At 40.3% G+C, this 18,843-nt stretch overlaps 1 protein-coding gene across 1 annotated transcript in view; it reads left to right on the plus strand.

The window, feature by feature from the left end:
- The window catches only part of gnptab (N-acetylglucosamine-1-phosphate transferase subunits alpha and beta), a 21,713-nt gene extending 3,950 nt beyond the window's left edge, over positions 1-17,763 (plus strand). Inside the window, exons 6-21 of the mRNA XM_005740779.1 lie at positions 518-582; positions 736-870; positions 7,301-7,462; positions 7,616-7,795; positions 7,911-8,081; positions 8,196-8,319; positions 8,406-8,621; positions 10,328-11,361; positions 11,444-11,643; positions 11,775-11,994; positions 12,090-12,203; positions 12,287-12,372; positions 12,446-12,544; positions 12,676-12,843; positions 14,226-14,316; positions 16,334-17,763. Coding sequence (XP_005740836.1) covers positions 518-582; positions 736-870; positions 7,301-7,462; positions 7,616-7,795; positions 7,911-8,081; positions 8,196-8,319; positions 8,406-8,621; positions 10,328-11,361; positions 11,444-11,643; positions 11,775-11,994; positions 12,090-12,203; positions 12,287-12,372; positions 12,446-12,544; positions 12,676-12,843; positions 14,226-14,316; positions 16,334-16,405 — 3,137 coding nt within the window. The 3' untranslated portion in view covers positions 16,406-17,763. The remainder of the gene's footprint in view (positions 1-517; positions 583-735; positions 871-7,300; positions 7,463-7,615; positions 7,796-7,910; positions 8,082-8,195; positions 8,320-8,405; positions 8,622-10,327; positions 11,362-11,443; positions 11,644-11,774; positions 11,995-12,089; positions 12,204-12,286; positions 12,373-12,445; positions 12,545-12,675; positions 12,844-14,225; positions 14,317-16,333) is intronic.
- Positions 17,764-18,843: the final 1,080 nt, after the last annotated feature.

The following is an 18,843-nucleotide window of genomic DNA, read 5'->3' on the forward strand; positions in this document are numbered from 1 at the left end:
ACACACACACACACACACACACACACACACACACACACACACACACACACATTCATTTCAAAGAGGGCGGAGCTGTAAGTGTATACTTTTGTGTGCTTGAAGACATGAAACTATAGCAGGAGTTTAAATTTAATGATAGCGATAACATTAGTGTGGAAGCCAGATTAAATAATCAAGATCGTTGTGCACTGACATAACACTTGTATTCAGTGCAGTTTCTAACACAAAATCCAGAATTTTGCATTCAGCTTTTGATGAAACAACTGTGACATTATTCATCTCTAAAATGACGACATTCATCAGTTTTTGTAAAATAATTTAGGGTTTCATTTGCTGACAGGAAACTATTCAGACACAGCATTTAGCAGGCAGTTTGTTTAGTTTGTTGACGTAGCCCACACTTTCCCAGAGTTTGTTCCACTTTGTTTTGCACTTCATGCACGCCTGTCAAAGATCGAACTATGGAAACCTGAAGGTGTGTGTCTGCTGCTCACCATTCGTTCATTGCTCCCTGCAGCCATTAAAGCGTATACAGATGTGTCTAAAGAAGATCAGAAATTCTCTGTGTCCAGATGTTACCTGGTAAGTTTACATCTGTTTTAGCACTTTTTAAGAATTTTGCATTTATTCTCTTTGTGCATGTAATTAATTCTGTTAGCTTTTCCATTTATAAGAGAAGGCAATAAAACACCAAAAGGCTTTTATTTTGAACCTTTGTTGTTGTGTGTCACACAGACAACGGATAAAGAGGCTCCGGGTCTGACACGCATGCAGACTCTGGCGTATCTGAGTGGCTTTCCTGCGTCCTTCAAGGAGACGGAGAGGTTGCGAGCCAAACTTCCATCTGTCATAACCAGCAAAATCAAACAGGTACCAAAAGTCATTCCTTCTACTCATTAAATAAAAAATCTTCTACACCACCTTGCTAGAGCATGAAAATAAGGATGTTTTAACGTTGGTTTTAAAACAGCAGATGGCAGAGTTGCACTTTGGTGAACGTGCAGCAGACGCTGTCACTTTATGTAATTGTATTTCCTACTTTCAAACACTGTATTATTTCCTCCCAGTTCCTTGCATTAATTCTTCTTCATCTTATCCCTTATGTGAAATAGTGACATCAGAGTGATGCTAAAGGATGTTTGTATATCACCATCTCAATTACACCAGAGTAGAGAACTATAAGATACTCTCTGATCTTTTTTTTTAAAGCATAGCACCAAATTCTAAGAATAGTCTAATCGCAGAAGTCAAATCCTCCTCGAAGAGGAGTTTGCACCTTCCTGCTAAACCTGCGTTTCTCTATTTTAATCGGTGACGTTGTGTTGTAGATAAAGGGCCTCTGTTTAGCTCAGTGTTGTGCTTGTGTATCTAATAATTTTCTCTAATCAGAACTCTGCTTTATATTTTGAGACAGAGGAATGCCACTAACAGGTTGGGATTACTCAGAAATAACCAAGGAAAACAAACCAGGCCAGGGCTGAGTGACCCTGTAGCTCCAGCCGACAGGCTGCAGGACAGGCCTGAGTCTTCTGATAATGCCCTCATGTGGCTGATGAGCACTAATGGGTGATGCATTAGATAAGGTCTTTCATAACTGCCTTTGTTTTTAATAAGAATTCAAAACAAATGTGTTATCAGAAAGTCTTACAGTGTCAGAGGACATTAAAGCAAACCGATAACTTCCAAAAATCCTTAGTATAGAAATTAGTATTTTTAATTGAAGCAGTTAAATAAATTAAATGAACTATTTTTATATTAATATATTTCACAACAGGGTACCCATCTTCTGATGATCACAAAGCTCAAATCATCCCAAACTGGTTTCTTGAATGTGACAGTATGCTCACTATACTCATATAAGCACCTTTGAGATGTGGTAGAACGGGACATGATTACAGATGTGCAGCCGATAAATCTGCTGTTTGATAGTATCGTGCCAATATGCACCAAAATCTCTGAGCAATGTTTCCAGGACTCTGTTGAATCTGTGTCATGACAGTTTGACAGTTCTTAAGGCAAAAGTGGGTCCCACCTGGTATTAGACAGGTACCTGATAAGGACTACACTAATAATGAGCTATAACATGTAGGTTAACTGCATTTAATCTAACTCATCATTATCCAACCCAGCTGTCCCGTCATTCCTTCCATTCGTCTCCAAGTCTGCCACTGTCTTGCCTGGCAGGTCATGTGATAATAACTAGTGGTATTCAGGCTGTAACCTTAGCTGTCCATGCAGGGGTTAACATTAGAGCAACTGTTTTCAGTGGCGCATTGCCAGCCAGCAGGCCAAAAGGTCACCAGGATTTTTCTGACCTCATCTGCACTCTTAAACACATCCTTGCATCTCAACCACACAGGAAAGATGATGGAAATAGTGTGTGTGTGATTGGTGTTTAGTGGTGGAGGGATTCTAGGTACACAGGCCACCACACAATGCTCAGTTTGGATTTCAGCATATTTCCGGGTGCTTCTTGGCCGGTTCTGTGAAAGAGGGATGATGTGCATAGTGTGGAGGGAGCGGCTGAGCGCTGAGGGGTGGCTGGTATTTATAGCTGGTGTTAGACCGACGACTATAGTGATGAAAGCTGGACCACAGCCCCGATCATCTGCCTGTGCTGTTGCCTGTCAGGTCCTGCCCACTGTGTTTGTGTACAAGTCTGCTGATGTGATTGTATTAGCGTGCGTTTTGATCTGTTTAAGAAGTGTGTGATTGTCCTCGTGGTGTGCTGTCTGCTCCATGAAGTGAGGTTATATACAGTATGTTCACAGAAATACAGAGCAAATAAGACAGTCACAAAAATGTTGAATTTCTAAGACAAAGTAAACCGTTTGTACGTGCTTGGCCAGGACATCCTTGTAAAAGAGATTTTATGATCTTGATGGATAATTTTTTTTCCTGGTTAAATACATATGAAATTAATATACAGATGTATAATATATCAGCCAACTGTCATCTGAATGTGATAGAAAGTTTGAGCTGTGTTTGCTTTTATTACCAAGCAGTCTGACTAGGATTTAAACAACTATAAACACAGAGAAATGCCTTCGGTCACTCAGGCTAAATCAGTTTTCACAACTTCCTTGTTTCATTGACAGAAAGAATCCAGAACCCAGAACTTGAGCTATAGAAAATTTCAAAGTAAAAGTTGTGCCTCAGAACTGTAGCCAACATATTTTCAAAGGTGATCCTTTTACTTTGAAAGCAAAGGGATGTCACATTTTTCACAGGTTTCCTAAACCTTGGACAGTGTTTGTAGACTAAGTCCATCACTTCAATTCAAACTACGACAACAGAAATATGCTAGTGACCGATACAATGACAGCGTAGTTTTCCTTGACGACAGCTGGTTGCAATGTGCCCAGTCTGTAGACCTGGTGTAACCAATGTTTTTCCCAGCAACTGTTGTCAGTCTCCAACAATCACTCATAGACACTTGCAAAATACAAATTTTTCCCTAATAATCAGTGGTTGCCAGATGGTTGCAGATCAGTCTCTAGGCCTGTCTGTCTTGGGTCTTATTCAGTTTGAATCACAGTTGTCACAGGTTTGTGGACTGAAATTGCGATGCCAATGTAGCGGTCATCTTTTAGAGCTAAGACTGATTGTGATATGGGTTGAATGCTAGCAACCCTTCAGCAAGGACTGTATAGATCAGGGGTCCCCAATCCCAGTCCACAGGGCTGGTGTCCCTGCAGGTCTTAGATGTGTCCTTGATCCATCACAGCTGATTTAAATGGATAAATTACCTTCTCAACATGTCTTGAAGTTCTCCAGAGGCCTGGCAATGAACTAATCATGTGATTCAGGTGTGTTGACCCAGGGTGAGATCTAAAACCTGTAGGGACACCGGCCCTCGTGGACTGGGATTGGGGACCCCTGGTATAGATTCTTGACACAGCGACTGGCAGATAGATGCTAAATGGTATTTCTATAGCAAATCACAAAAACAGCTGCCTCATGGCGCTTTATCTTGTAAGATTGAGACCCTACAATAATATAGAACAAACCCCAACAATGAAACAACCTCCTTTAAGGAAGCACTTGGCGAGAGTGGGAAGGAAAAACTCCCTTTTAAAAGGAAGAAACCTCCGGCAGAAGCAGGCTCATACTTGTGTGCTTCAGTGACCCACAAAGAGAAGGACGATGCAGATCGAGCTGCATGCTGCTGCAACATCCCAGTCCATCTGCTTGAAAAGATCACTCGGCACTGGGTTAATTACTTTATCCACATTGTCAACTTATTTTTCTAGACTAATTACATTGTCCACAGTCCCTGCAGTGACACACGGCCCACAGTGATGAGGGTTTATTATGTGTTGAGAGTATAATACACACGGGACATGTTAATACTGTGGTGTGGAATAACTCGCGCAGCCGCCTGGAGCAGATGAGCTGATGAAATCCGGACTTTTTGGTGATTCAAAATTAAATTTCACGACAACCATTCCCCCTCTACTTCAAAACAAGGAAACCTATCCATATATTTAGTGCCTTTTTTTTTTTTTTTTGGACAGTCTGTGTTCTCCCAAAATTAAGACAGGAAGTGGTCGCATGCAATGACAAGAAAATTGAGGATTTGTCCACCTCTGGGTTAGCCGTTGTTAGCTGTGGAACCAGTTTGGTTTCATGTGTCAAGCATGCTGCTGTAAGCGGACGCTGCTGAACATAGCTCGACTGTTTATGATGAGAAATGTTAAAGCAAGACGAAGCAGTTACTGTATGGGATAGCGCTTAATCCTGAAACCCAGTAACAGTAGCACAAGAAATCATTAAATCACTGAACTGATATTAAAGAAGGATTATGATGTAATATGTTTTGTGTTTGCTTACATTAGTCTTTGTTTTTTCAGCTTTATTGACAGATACAATGAAATGAAAAAATATGAAGATTTCCAGCAGTCCTTAAACCAAATGTCCTTATAACCAAAAATGTTCTTATGACAAGTATCTATAGTTCAAATTACCAAAGTTTGGTTGTTTTTTATATTGATTATGATGCATTAGATAAAAAGGTTTGTGGGTATAAATTTACACTTCTTTGGAAAGCGTGCGTCTGTGTAAAGCTGCCACACGCCTCTGCTTTGTGTGTATGTGCCAGTGCATTATCATGACTATAAAGAGTGCAACCTGATCCGTGCCTTGTTGTCTCCGGGCTGCGTCCCGCTGGGTTTATAAGTCCCAGCTAATCCGCCTCACCTAAAAACAGGAGCAGAGGAAAAAAGCAGACGAGTGGAGGCAGAACACGATCTCGTGTGAAGCGACTCAAGAAGTTTTTCCTGTAAAGTAAAATACTCGATTACTTGCTGTTAGCAATATTTTACTATTGCAGCTCATTTTGACTATTATAGAGCGCTTAAAGAATTTATTAGCTCACCTTTCAGAAACACAAGAAAATACAAATATTTTGGATATTTGTATTTTCTTGTGTAAGACAAAAAAAGTGTTGTTATTTGTTAGATAAATAAGAAAACTTAATAAGTTTGACCTGGCACACTGGACTTCTCTAAAAAGTCAGAAATTAACCAAACATAACATTTAAACCCTAAAACAAATGGTTTTTGTTCAGGAATGCAAGTAAATACTCAAACAGTTTTAGAGTAAAGTACTTGTGGACACTGGTGGATTTATCAGTGCAGAACCATAAAAGAAACATTTTGGTAAATATCAGCACTGTTAATCTTAGGGAAGCTGTCGCATAAAGCTTCCACTGTATCTTGGTCTAATAAATTTATTAAGCATTGCATATTTATATCTCAAGTTTTTTACAGTATTTTTATATGGAGTTTATTTGTATATAAACATCCTTACCCTGTAATGCCTGTGCCATGAAGAAAACGTAAAAATTCAAAGTATTTAAAAAAACAGACAAATTCAAAAAAATAAGAAATAAACTCTTTATTTGCATAAGAAAGTTTTAATTTGTATGATTTTTGTTGAATACAGGAATATTGAGAATTTATTGCTCACAGTTTGTTTATTTTAAGCAAACATATACAGTGGTAAAAATGACTAAAAAGTGTTAAAGGATTAAGAATATTGTTCTTTAATGGCTAAAGTGGTCAGAAAATGATGCAGAGTGAAAAAGGTGCAATATTTTACTTAAAAAAAAAAATTAAGCAGCTGAAAGTTTTTTGCTGTTCATGTTGTGGAGGCGGTTTTTAATGTTTGAGAGAGTAGACAAAAGGTTTTTAATATCCAAGGCTGGGGGCTCACACACTCGCACGCACGCACGCACACGCACGCACACAAACACACACAGAGGGCTTTGATGCCACGCATAACTCCTCTGAGATCAGACAGAGTCATATTCATGTGACCCTGCTGGAGAAGATGACATCACAGAACTTTCCGAACTCTCACCTCTTTATACGCACGCACGCACGCACGCACGCACGTGTATCTATGACTTCAGAGGACCTTTACTGTGACTAGCTTATCTCTCTATCAGCTAACTTTAACTGTAACTACTGCTTGCCTAACCTTTTGAGGAACTGCTTTTGTCTCCATGGAAAGACTTAGTCAACTGTTTTGTCCAGTCATTTTTGTCAGCCTCATTTATCGCCGTCTTTCAGAATTTTCCCTCTCCTAGTCTCTGCTATAAGCTGCTTTAAATTGAAATCTTTCTCACTGTTGCATATGGAGAGTTTTGCTTTTCGGCTTTATCGGGGAACCTTTTTAAGTTGGTAACTCTGTCCAACTAGAGGTTTAGTGCTTTTAGGTTTTAGAAGGAGAATTAAGCCTTATGTAAAAGGCTTGTTTTTACTTTTTGTGGATTAATAAAATAATAATAAGCCTATAAACATGTCAACAGCTCTGTGAATTGCAGCTTCAGTCCACTGAGTAATATTTTATGAAAGTTTACCACCATTAACAGCTGTCTTTAGTGCTCTAAATCTGTAGGTTTAGCATGCTTAGCACTAAACAGAAGCTACAGCTGAAGATGATAAACAGGTTTTTAGTCCAAAAGTGTAATTTCAACCAACTTGATAAGTGACATTTGAATAGTCAGAAATGACAAAGTTGATAGACGATGTGTACCAAATGTGACTGCAGATTTGTATTTAAACACCAAAAACTGTAGCCCCCTGGTGGCCGTAAGACAGAACAACATTAAAAGGTATTGTGTGAATTGCAGGATCAAAAGTAGAGCCTAAACATTAGTATATCTTTATCCTTTATCCTCTGCTTCATTTATTTTCACCAGGTCAAGTAACTTATTAAAATGCTACTGCAAACCACTGGACTATTCTTCCAAGCAATTAACACTGTAATTGAAATGTGTTTATTTGTCCCTCAGTTTGAGTTGTACTCAGAAGCCAGCATCGCCCTGCTCCACCTCAACACGCAACAGGATTTCACTGACTTGACTCAGCAGGCCAAGAAGAACCTGACACTGGATGGGAAAGAGTTAACCATCAGTCCTGCATACTTGTTCTGGGACCTCACTGCTATTTCACAGGTAGAGTCTTCTTTTTTTTTAATCCTTTAATAATTGGCATTTGGTTTATTTATTTATTTATTTATTACACAGTATTGCAAGATGTGTGCAGTAGGCACTATATATAAGATATATAAGATGTTAAGAAAGAAGTGTTGTGTGTTTGCCCTCCAGTCTAAACAGGATGAAGATGTATCAGCCAGTCGATTCGAGGACAACGAGGAGCTTCGTTATTCGCTGCGCTCTATTGAGAGACACGCCCCCTGGGTGCGACACATCTTCATCGTCACCAATGGGCAAATTCCCTCCTGGCTCAACTTGGATAACCCCAGAGTTTCAGTTATTACACATCAGGTAAAACTTGAGCCTCAACTTCTACAACAATAAAGGTCCGGCTGGAATACAGAAGCTATGCTTTTATTCATAGTTTATTGTGTAAATTAGCTAACTGCTCCTTTTGGATTTCCAGGATATCTTCTCGAACCACAGCCACCTTCCCACTTTCAGCTCACCTGCTATAGAGACCCACATCCATCGTATTCCTGGGCTCTCCCAGAAATTTATTTACCTCAATGATGATGTGATGTTTGGCAAAGATGTGTGGCCTGATGACTTCTACAGCCACTCAAAAGGACAGAAGGTGCGAACACAACATGAAAAGTGCTCACAGTGAAGAAGTTTGCCCTGAAATATGAGCCACAGTTTCATTTTTTAAATACTGAAAACTGGCTTTATTTTGCTCAATTCCCTGCAGGTATACCTCACCTGGCCGGTTCCTAACTGTGCAGAAGGCTGCCCAGGATCCTGGATCAAAGATGGGTACTGTGACAAGGCCTGCAACAACTCAGCTTGTGACTGGGATGGAGGAGACTGCCTGGGTAAAGATATCAACACCGTTGCGTCTTTTTTGTAAATGGGCATGTTTGTGCTGTGTATATTAAATTTTTTAATCCTTCTCTAAAAGGTGCAGCAGGGAGCAGTCGATTCCCTGGTGGGGTCGGTCCCGGTGGGGCTGGAGGGGCCGGGGGACAGGTGTGGCAGTTTGCAGGTGGTCTAGGAGGCATAGCGGGGACATCCTACTGCAATCAAGGCTGTGCCAACTCCTGGCTGGCTGACAAGTTCTGTGACCAGGCCTGTAATGTACTTTCCTGTGGCTTTGATGTGGGAGACTGTGGCCAAGGTATGTTTAAAGCAATACATGTAATAGTGTTTGTTTTTTTGGTGTTTTTTTGGTGTTTCTTTTGGTTTTTACTATTTTATAATATAACCCTCAAAGGTAATCAGGTCTTTCTGTTGTATTATTTTAGGTTCAATACCTGCAAAAGGATTAATAAATTGGTAATATGTACAAATATAACTGCTAATAATATGTAATAAAATATGCTGACAAAAATCCTTTAAAAACATAAACATTTTTAAATCATAATAGGTAAAATAGCAGACTATGGTAAATTATGTTTTAAAGAATAAAAGATTTATTTTATTAATCTACTCACTTAGTTACTTTCTCATTTTATTATTTATTTAGTTACTCATATACATACTTGTTTATTTTATTGATACCAGAATTTAAATTACTCTGTTGCAGATGCAGCACAAAGAATAAAGTAAAAGCAGTAGTCTACACTAAAAACAAAAGACTTTGTTATACTTGGAACAGCCATATTGTCAAAATTGTAAAAATTGTCATATGCAACATGGATAAATGAAGATAAAAAAAAAATACATAATAAAAACTATCCCCAAAATTAAAAAATTACTGCAATTAAAGCCCCAAAAATGACATGAATATACAGTAGCTTAGAAACTATGAGCACAGCTAAATAGAGAATGTAGAAAAAAAATTTTTTTAATAAAGGTGAAGACGTTTTTCAGTTAATTACATTTTAAATGAGATGCAATCAGGAGCTGAAATGTAGAATGAACGTATGTATTGTGACATGAACTAGCAAAGACTGTGCGAATCTTTCCGTAAACAGCAAAGCTGTAAGAGATGTTATACAGTGTGTTTAACTGCATGTCCAGCAAATGGTGCAGAGGCTGGTCAGGATCCTGACAGAGGAAGCCGAGCAGTGTGGTGAATCAGTCAGGAACAGTACTGATGAATTTCCTCAGTGAGTAATATGGACGCATTCCAACAGCCGGCAGGTCGATAATCAGGTGACAGAAATGCTCCTTCACGGTAACATATCTAGGATTATGCCACTTTTCACTCACTTCTTCTTACTGCTCAGATTAGTGTCTCTGTCTTATCAGTATAGCCACACAATATATCAATATATCAATCTGTCTGCGTGGTTGTCTCTTTGTCCACCAACTCCTCCTAGACCTTTAGGAGATGAACAACCAAACTTGGCACAAAGGTGCATCGTAGGCCCCTGAATGTTCTGATCTGTATCAGACACCACAGTGTTATCATATTGCCCTCCACCCACCTAACAACAGGTGGAAATGACTTGGTTTTTGACTTTTTGCAGCTATAACATCTTATGAAAGCTAAACTATACATTATATATTGTAACGTCATTATGTTGCCTAGCAAGCACCCTTTTGCATATATGCACCCACAACTCTTTATAAAAGCTTTGCAGCACAGACGATACTGTAGCCAAACATGTATTAATAATATTACTAAGTATCTTATAAGAACTTATAAGGATTGACTTGTTTTTATGTTCTGACACCATAGTTCTTGAATACACAGTCTAAATGTGCAGTGTAATTTGCGTATGAACAATAAACAAGTTTATGTTTTTATTTAAAGTGAACATTTTTGTTGCTACTAGCACCCTAAACATATTCTTTTGTCGTAGGGGGGAAAAAGACATTCGAAGTGTGTCCTTTGGGGAAGTGAGAACGTTTTGAAAGAACTCTTTTCCTTTTTAGAACACTTTAACGAGCTGCATCATGTGACCCTACTGAGGAACCAGAGCCACTACACGCTCCCTGTGGGTGAAGTCAGGCCGTATTTCAGCTTTGAGAAACTCGCTCGCAGAGTCTCCGAAGCCCACATCAGCGAGAACCCCGTGGTGCGTCACACCTCTGTCGCAAACAAGTGGAAGACCATTCACCTGCTGCTCCACCCTGGTTACAACGCGACCCAGATCCACTACAACCTCACTTTTCAGAGAGACGACGACACAGAGTTTGCTATGAGCTTCAGTGTGGCTGTCGACACCCGTGAGGTTTCTCAAACTAACGCGTCCCCGACTTCAAGCAAAGATGCAGGAAAAGAACCGAACGCGACTCCGACCCCGGACCCAGTGTTCCCTTTCTCTGATATTCCTGAAAACAAACGAGGGCCTAAGCTCAAGAAAGGGCGGCCTGGAGATCCTCAGACTATCATAGAGATTCCTTCTTTAAATGTGTCACTTTTACCAGCTGCTGTGCGCAAAGAGCTTCAAAAGCTGGAGGAAAAGCTTCTGATCGGTGACATTACTATGAAGGGTTACAATCTCACAAAAGCTGAACTTTTAAAGCCTTACAAGAACCTGGCGGAAAAGCATTTGATCCCTGATTCACAGCTAGGCAAAGATGATGCGAGCAGAGTCCAGAAGAAGTCCTATAAAGACTTGGACGGAGAGGATTTGAAAGGAAAAGATGAAACTGGAAATAAAGAAGAAATGTCTAAGAAAGATGTTGCCGTGAAAGACAAACCCGTTACTCCTCTCGTACCAGTCCACATTGATGATAAACTTCTGAAAGATTTGATAACTGAAAGACCTTTCTCTCTGAAAACTGCGATTGAGAGGCCCCTGACATCAAAGCTTTTAAACAGACTTTCCCTCCAAAAAAGTGCGGAGAGTCAGGCTGAGCCGGATAATGCTGCTGCAGTGGGGAGAAGGCTCCAGCACTTCATCTCCTCAGACCGAGGCTTCCTGCCGTGGGAGAGGAGAAAGTATTTCCAAGCTTTACTTGAGGTTTGTACATCCCTGTCTTCAATTTAAAGCTCCACTCAAAAAACTTGATTAAAAAATAAATACATTTGTGTTTACTCCACAGGAAGAGGAGCGTCTTGAGAGCGAAATGGCGTATGAGACCGATGGCACCGCTACCAGGCGAAAGCTTCAGGACACTTTTGCTGACTCGTTGCGCTACGTCAACAAGCTGCTCAACGGCCAGTTTGGCTTCACGTCTCGCAAAGTCCCCGCACACATGCCGCACATGATCGATCGTCTCATCATGCAGGAGCTGCAGGACACGTAAGTGATATTCTGTCTCATCAAATCAGATTTATATAAATATATTTCTATTTCTATACATGCTTAGAAACAGCTCATCTGTTTCTAAACAGTCATTATTTATATCAACCACTCTGCTTGGTCTTCTTCAGATTCCCGCAAGAGTTTGACAAAACATCGGGCCACCGTGTTCGTCACTCTGAGGACATGCAGTTTGCCTTTTCATACTTTTACTTCCTGATGAGCGCTCAGGATCAGCTCAACGTGTCCGAAGTGTTTGATGACATCGACACCGATCATTCGGGTATCTTGTCTGATCGTGAGATTCGAACTCTCGCTACAAGGATCCACGAGCTTCCACTAAGCCTCCAAGTTAGTCAAAACATCTTTCCCAGCGTACATGTCAGTAAACAGTTTCCAACAGTTCCAGTTTTGAGTTTTGTTTTTATTCTTCGTGCCGTTTTTAGGACCTGACAGGTTTGGAGCAGATGCTGATAAACTGCTCTAAGACACTCCCAACTAACCTGACCCAGCTTCACCTGGTCAACCCCACTCAAGAAGCCTACTATGATCCTAGCATGGTGAGATGTACAGCTGGCTTGACAAGGTAATATTTATTCAGTGTTGAATTATTTGGCTGATTTTCTGTTTTCCTAATCTGCAGCCTCCTGTCACAAAAGGCCTCATCCTCCACTGCAAGCCAATCGCAGAACGTATTCACAAAGCCTTCAGAGACCAGAATAAATACAAGTGAGATTTAATTTATTTCAATGTGTATGAGTAGTTGTGTATACTAAGCTGACAGAGCGCTTTTGACGGACAGGTTTGAGATCATGGGGGAGGAGGAGATAGCTTTCAAGATGGTGCGGACCAATGTGTCCCACGTGGTCGGCCAGTTAGATGACATTAGGAAAAATCCCAGGTGAGGAGAACTTTATATTCCTTAGAAGCAGATGCTTTTTCATTGTTTTACCTTAATGCGGTGCAATCAAAGTTTACATCCCTGCCATCCTTGTTGTTGAACTGTGTTATTTTCTTTAATTTCACCAAAAGGAAGTTCATCTGTCTGAATGATAACATCGACCACAGTCATAAGGACGCTGCCACAGTGAAAGCTGTGCTGAGAGATTTCTACGAATCAATGTTCCCGCTGCCGTCCCAGTTTGAACTGCCCAGAGAGTACCGCAACAGGTTCCTGCATATGGAAGAACTCCAGGAATGGTATGTTTAGCATTTTTAGCAAGTTATATCCATTAACAGCCATCTAATAAGTGCTAACTTCTAAATAAAATAATATCAGAGTTTAAGTTGTTAGAGATCTGTCGATAGAGTTACACAGGAATATGCACCAATCAAGCAGAAACCGAACCAAGAGATTCAGTTCAGTGGTTTGAATGAGCAGAAATGTCTCACAAACATTTAACAACTTCTAGCCACCTGTTACAGCACATATCCAGCCTCTGCCTTACCTCTGCCTTTGTCATGGATTACTTCTAAGCCTTAATTAAAAGGGCGAGTTATTTAAAAATTTGCGTCTGTAAAGTTGGTCTGAAGAGGACCAGAAAAATTTTATGTATCAGGCTGTAAACAAGCTTATTTTTGCTAGTTTGGCATTTTAAGTGTGGAGGTGGACCCACTTTTGGAGTGAGCATCAAGTGGTCATGCAAGGAACTGCAGTTTTCAGCCCCAGAGGTCGCAGCTGGGCTAAACAACCTTTAGTTTAGACTCCTGAAAATATCAAAGAATTCAAATTTTTCATCTCTCTGATTCAGTGAACACAGATTTGTGGAAGCTGATCCCCCCTGTAACATTGAAATTTATGGATGAACTGCCTTTAGGTTACATTTAAATTGTCTGCTTTGTCAACTGCAGCGAGGAGTAGGTCACCAGAACAGTAGTGAATATTTTTAATCACTTTTGTTACATGGCATATTTGAAAGCTTTGTCTATTAAATATCCATAAATAACAGGAAAATGTGTAGTTTTTTGTCAAATTTGGCAACAAGAACTGAGATGCTTTAAACTAAGGCATGCACACAAATATAACTTTAAGCTCTGACTCCTTCCCTCACAGTCGAGCTGTTTTCCCCATTCATACTAAGGTATGAATTTGTGTCTGTCACCACGCAGGACAGCGCATTGCCATGTTGGACCAGTGGGAATCCCTCTGGAGAGTTACAGGGCTCTTTGTCAGGGATCCTGCTCCTGCATTCAGGGCGCTTCACCAAGGGAATGCAAGCCTCACATAGAGGCTTTGTAATTAGACCGAGCCGCTTCAGATGAATCACTAGTTTTAAGATGCTTGTAAGATCATTAAATGGTTGAGACTCTCAACTCCACCCCTTCCTTTCCACATCTATTTTCCATATCTGTTTGTAAGCTTGACAGGCAGATGGTGTTGGGTGATGTCACCTTGTCATTCCATTGCTGGCTGTCCTCTGCGTACTGCATGCTTCCTCCTTGTTACATCACACCTTATCATCCACTGACCTGCCACTGCAAATGTTTACCTAATGCAGAACGATCATTTGACGCCTGCCTCTGTACCTGTTGGAGTTGGATTGAAGTTTTTTGTTAACTGATTGAAATGTGTTGTTTCCCAGGCGGGTGTATCGGGACAAGTTGAAGTTCTGGACCCACTGTGTCCTCGTGACCCTCGTCATCTTCACTGTCATATCCTTCTTCGCCGAACAGGTCAGTGTTAACCATGAACCACGCTCGGCTCATTTAGACATTCAGACAAAGATACACACAGAATTTGCTTGCACACCTCTCCGTTTCCATGATTCACGCTTGAGTTATGATAACGGCCTTCGCTACCGAAATTCCTCTCTGAGGAGCGTCCATCTCGTGTGTCGAGCTAGTATGACCAGCTATGTCGTGACCGGCCTTTATCAAGATGAAAGACCCCAGCAGCCTTTTATGGAAGGCAAGACTTAACTGTCTTTGTTAACTGGGATCAGACAATTCCTGCTATATATTGAACCTTCAGAAAAGTTGCATTTCAAGCTGTAATAATATACAGAAAGTACTTAAAATCATTTTAAACGCAGGAAAATATTATTGGACACATTTCAAATTCTTCCTCTTTGGTGTTGGAAACGGTTTAAAACAAATGCCGCGAGTTGTTTAACATATACTAGTCGACTGTTCTGAGGTACCTTCCTAATCCAGAGGTTTCCAGTTTCTCCTCAGCGAACTAAAAGAAAGGTTAATAGTTGCAGTGACCTTAGGAGAATTTCCTTCACAGAAACCCACGGGACCAGTGTGTCACACTTGTCTTGTGTCGTTGTCACTGTACACAGACTGACTTTTGATGTCTTTCTGGCACTATCTGAATCTGGCTGCCCTTCTGTTTATGTCAGAGTTTAGATTGGAGAGATCAAATGTGTCTTCACTCCTCAGAGGGAGGTGATTTTACTCGGCTGCTCCATGTCTAAGATTATCTTTGCTTTCTTGAGTTACAAACATCTGAGGGGACTCTGGTATCAAAGCCTTGATTGGTGAAATTAATAGTTTGACATTTTGGGAAATATACTTGCAGTCTGGGCACAGTTACATGAGAACATTGATGCCACTTATAACCATTTGCTGTTGCTAAAAAAACAAATGAAAAATGGTGCCAATGAGGAGGTCGAGACGTGGAGTCAAACTGCCGACCTTCTGATTTATAAACCTTTGCTTTACCACACACACACTGTATCCTTTTGACAGTCGTGAAAAATGAAATGACAGCAATTTCCTGTGCCGTGATTTAAAAGTCGCGTTTTCCTATTTTTAATAAAGAAAAATGTTATTTTAGATACAATAGATCTGCATTTGGCAGCAATAACTTGAGCTAGATATTTTCTGTATGACTTTCCCAGTCTCACATATATTGCTGAGGAATTGGCATTAATTCATGCACAGCTCTCTTAAGGTCTCTGCACAGCATTTAAACCAGGTTGAGGTTCATTCTTCCCTTTTTCAGCCTTTGTGCTGTAGATTTACTGCTGTTCCTGACGCAGTTTGGGCCAAGCTTTAACTTTAGGCCTCACACTTGACTCTAGAATACTTTGGTATACAGAAGAGTTCATGGTTGGCTCTATGCCTCCAAGGTGCCCAGGTTCTGTGGTCACAAAACGAGCACAAATGACTACCCCTCCGCCACCGTACTGACAATTGGCATTAGGTGTTTGTGCTGTGTTTGGTTTTCTCCCGACACGGTGCTGTGCATTATAGCCAAATATCTATAATTTGTGGTTTGTTCGACTTTGCAAACCTAAGCTGTGCTGTCATGTTCTTTAAGACTGAATAACAAGCCATACTTACTCAGTGTTTTTCTAATTCTGCTGTGATGAACTTTAACATTTAACATGCTAACTGATGCCTGTAGAGTCTAAGATGTAGATTTCGGGGGTTTTGTAGTTTCTCTTGGAGTGATCTTGGAGTGAATTTGCTTTGACAACCACTCCTGGGAAGATTGCGGCAATATATTCACACCTGAATTTGCCAGACCTGCAAACTGCCTTGACCTTTTCTTTGCTTTTATAGAGGTGCTCACATTTGCTGATGATCATTTAATTAGGTGCATTATAGATTGGATAGATAGATCTCTCTGTCCTCGTCTGTACAGAAGGAAGTTAATGACCTTTATTGCCACCCCTTTCATATTCAATCAGTTGTTCTGCAGGTTTAGTAGTGACATTTCCTCTTTCCCCTGTTCCTGCAGCTCATCCTGCTGAAGCGAAAGCTGTTCCCCAGACGCAGGATGAACCGGGAAAGCAACCCGGAGCGGGTGTGAAAGCGGAAGACTTCCCTCTCTTCATTTTATTGAACAACAGCCTCGGCGCGTCCTCTCCACCTCCACAGTGAGCACAGGAGAAGGATGCAAGCCAGCTGGAAAAAGCAATCCAAGATCCTCGGCGCAGAATTGCATCACCGTGGATTTGAGGAGAGACTCGTGTGAAATGTTAATGAAACATTTTTCAGAAGATGATAGACAGGGCTGGCCGGTGAGGAGAATAGCAGCCAGACAGGAGGAGCTCATAAATCTTCTTCTCTTCCACTGGAGGCACCCGAGACTTTTTACACACCACGAACAAGCAACACTCCTTCCACCCTGCACCACCCTCCTCACGTCCTGCCCTCAGCATGCCACTGATTAGTATTCTGTTAAAGTGGGAAACACTTGATATCAGCATGTCAGTGTCTGTCGAGACAAATTTAAAGGGTTTTTTGTTTGTTTGTTTGGTTGGTTAGTCAGTTAAATCTGGTGGTAAAAGTCTCTTTACTGTTTTTTAATCTGTTTTATATCACTGTAAGTTTTTGGAGGGTTTTGTTTGTGTTTGAGAATGCTGCCTTTGCTGCTGGGATGCTGACAGACTCATAGAGTCAAATGATAATCAACACAGTCATTACTTCTAGTTCTTTTGTGTTTATGTTATAGCTAATTTTAAAAAGATTGAGGATCAAATTTATACATATAGGACAAATAGGATTAGGTGATTAAAGTGTTGGACGCCATATCTTCGTCTGCCATATTTGAAACAAGAAAACTTTTAGTGCCTTCGTTGTTCATTCCTGCTTGTTTAAATGTTTTTGTTAATCTCCTTTTGGGATTTTAAAAGGTCTTCTTGTAAATGCTAATGATATCTTACTCTAATCTTGTGGTTTACAGTAAGAATGAATGGGATGCAGGATAATATGAATATAATTCTCTGCGTGGTACAAATGTAAGTGATTGGTGGAGCTATATTAGAAGTAATACTACAGCTTTCAAAGCTGCCTGTACGTGTGTCCCTGTGGGACTCAGCAGGCTCGCTGCTGTCTGAAATTCAGACCTCCTCAGCATGTTCTCTAACTTATTTTGATTGTATTGTTGTGACAGTGAGCCCCGTGACTGACACAGTCGATTTGAGTTCTAGAATGTAAACGATACGCAAGTGTTTTCCTCTGAACGCCAGTTTTATAGTGTTTCTTATTATAGTGACAAAAATGGAAATGAGCACTAGCAGCTGTCAGCATTTTGCCACTGTGCTCTGGGTTCATAGGATGTGTGTCAGCAGATGAGACGCTGAGAGCCATATTTGGAAGATGAATTTACTCTAATTGCACCAGTTTCGTTGGTTTAACAGAAATAAATGCGATTTGGTTCGGTCAGCTTGGTGTTTTTGTCAGTACTGTTCACATTACTCTTTCCACACTTACTACAATTTTATTCCTCAATTCCTCACCTCAGACTAATAATCAGGGCTCGTCAGATTTCAGACGTCAATAAATTTACTTTTACAGGCATGTTTAAGGGACTTTCAACATGGCATGGTTGTTGGCTGTATACCTGTGATGTGAATCTCCCGTTCCACCAAACCCCTTAGTGCGCTACTTGGTTGAGATATGATAGCCGGTGTTTTTTTTTATTGTCATGTTCAAGAAACAGTTTGAAATAATCTAAACATTAAGAGATGTGTATTCCTGCTGGAAGCTGTCATCAGAAGATGGCTACAGTGAGGTCATGAAGGGTGGACATGCTGTTCTTCTCTGACATCAAGGCATACGCTTTATTTTTTGTTGACCATTCTCTGGAAACTCAAGATGGCTTTGTGAGAAAATCCTCCTTAGATCAGACCAGCTCATCTGGGAAACCAAAAACTATGCTGTGTTCAAAGCCTGAGTCACTTTGCAGTATTTTTACAAGGTAGTGTTGCAGTACTTTTTTCCACCAATGACAGGAACAATCAAAATGGATGAAAAATATTTTCTTTATTACAATCTTTTCCACTCATGTCTGTTAGTAGAAAGGTGTTTCACTGCATTACAGTGCAACAAAGTGATTTTGAACCATGGTTGTACCTTTGAAATGCATAGCTCTAAAGTCCATCCATAAATAAGCTTCTCGAGACAGGAGTATAGTGTCAGAATCTAAGGGGACGACAATGGCAATTTTCAAAATAAAATAAAAAATACACGCCCTCAAATCTTTTACCGGCTCTACAGAAATGTCCCTTTTTACCCAAATGATCCTGAATGATGTTTCATTCTGATTACAACCCTTCATTGAGATTCACTACACAATTACTAATAATCCAACAAAACTTAATTAAAAAAAGAAATCGGTCACATATACATAACAATTATGCATAAATGAACATGAGTGAATAGTTAAAAAAAAAAAAAAAAAACCTTCCAGGATAGTGTTCTATTATTACTGTATCTGGTGTGATACTGAGTGGGAAAAAAATG

Source organism: Pundamilia nyererei, unplaced genomic scaffold, assembly GCF_000239375.1.
Source record: "Pundamilia nyererei isolate P.nyererei 1_Seehausen unplaced genomic scaffold, PunNye1.0 scaffold00104, whole genome shotgun sequence".
NCBI classification, from domain to species: Eukaryota; Metazoa; Chordata; class Actinopteri; order Cichliformes; family Cichlidae; genus Pundamilia; species Pundamilia nyererei.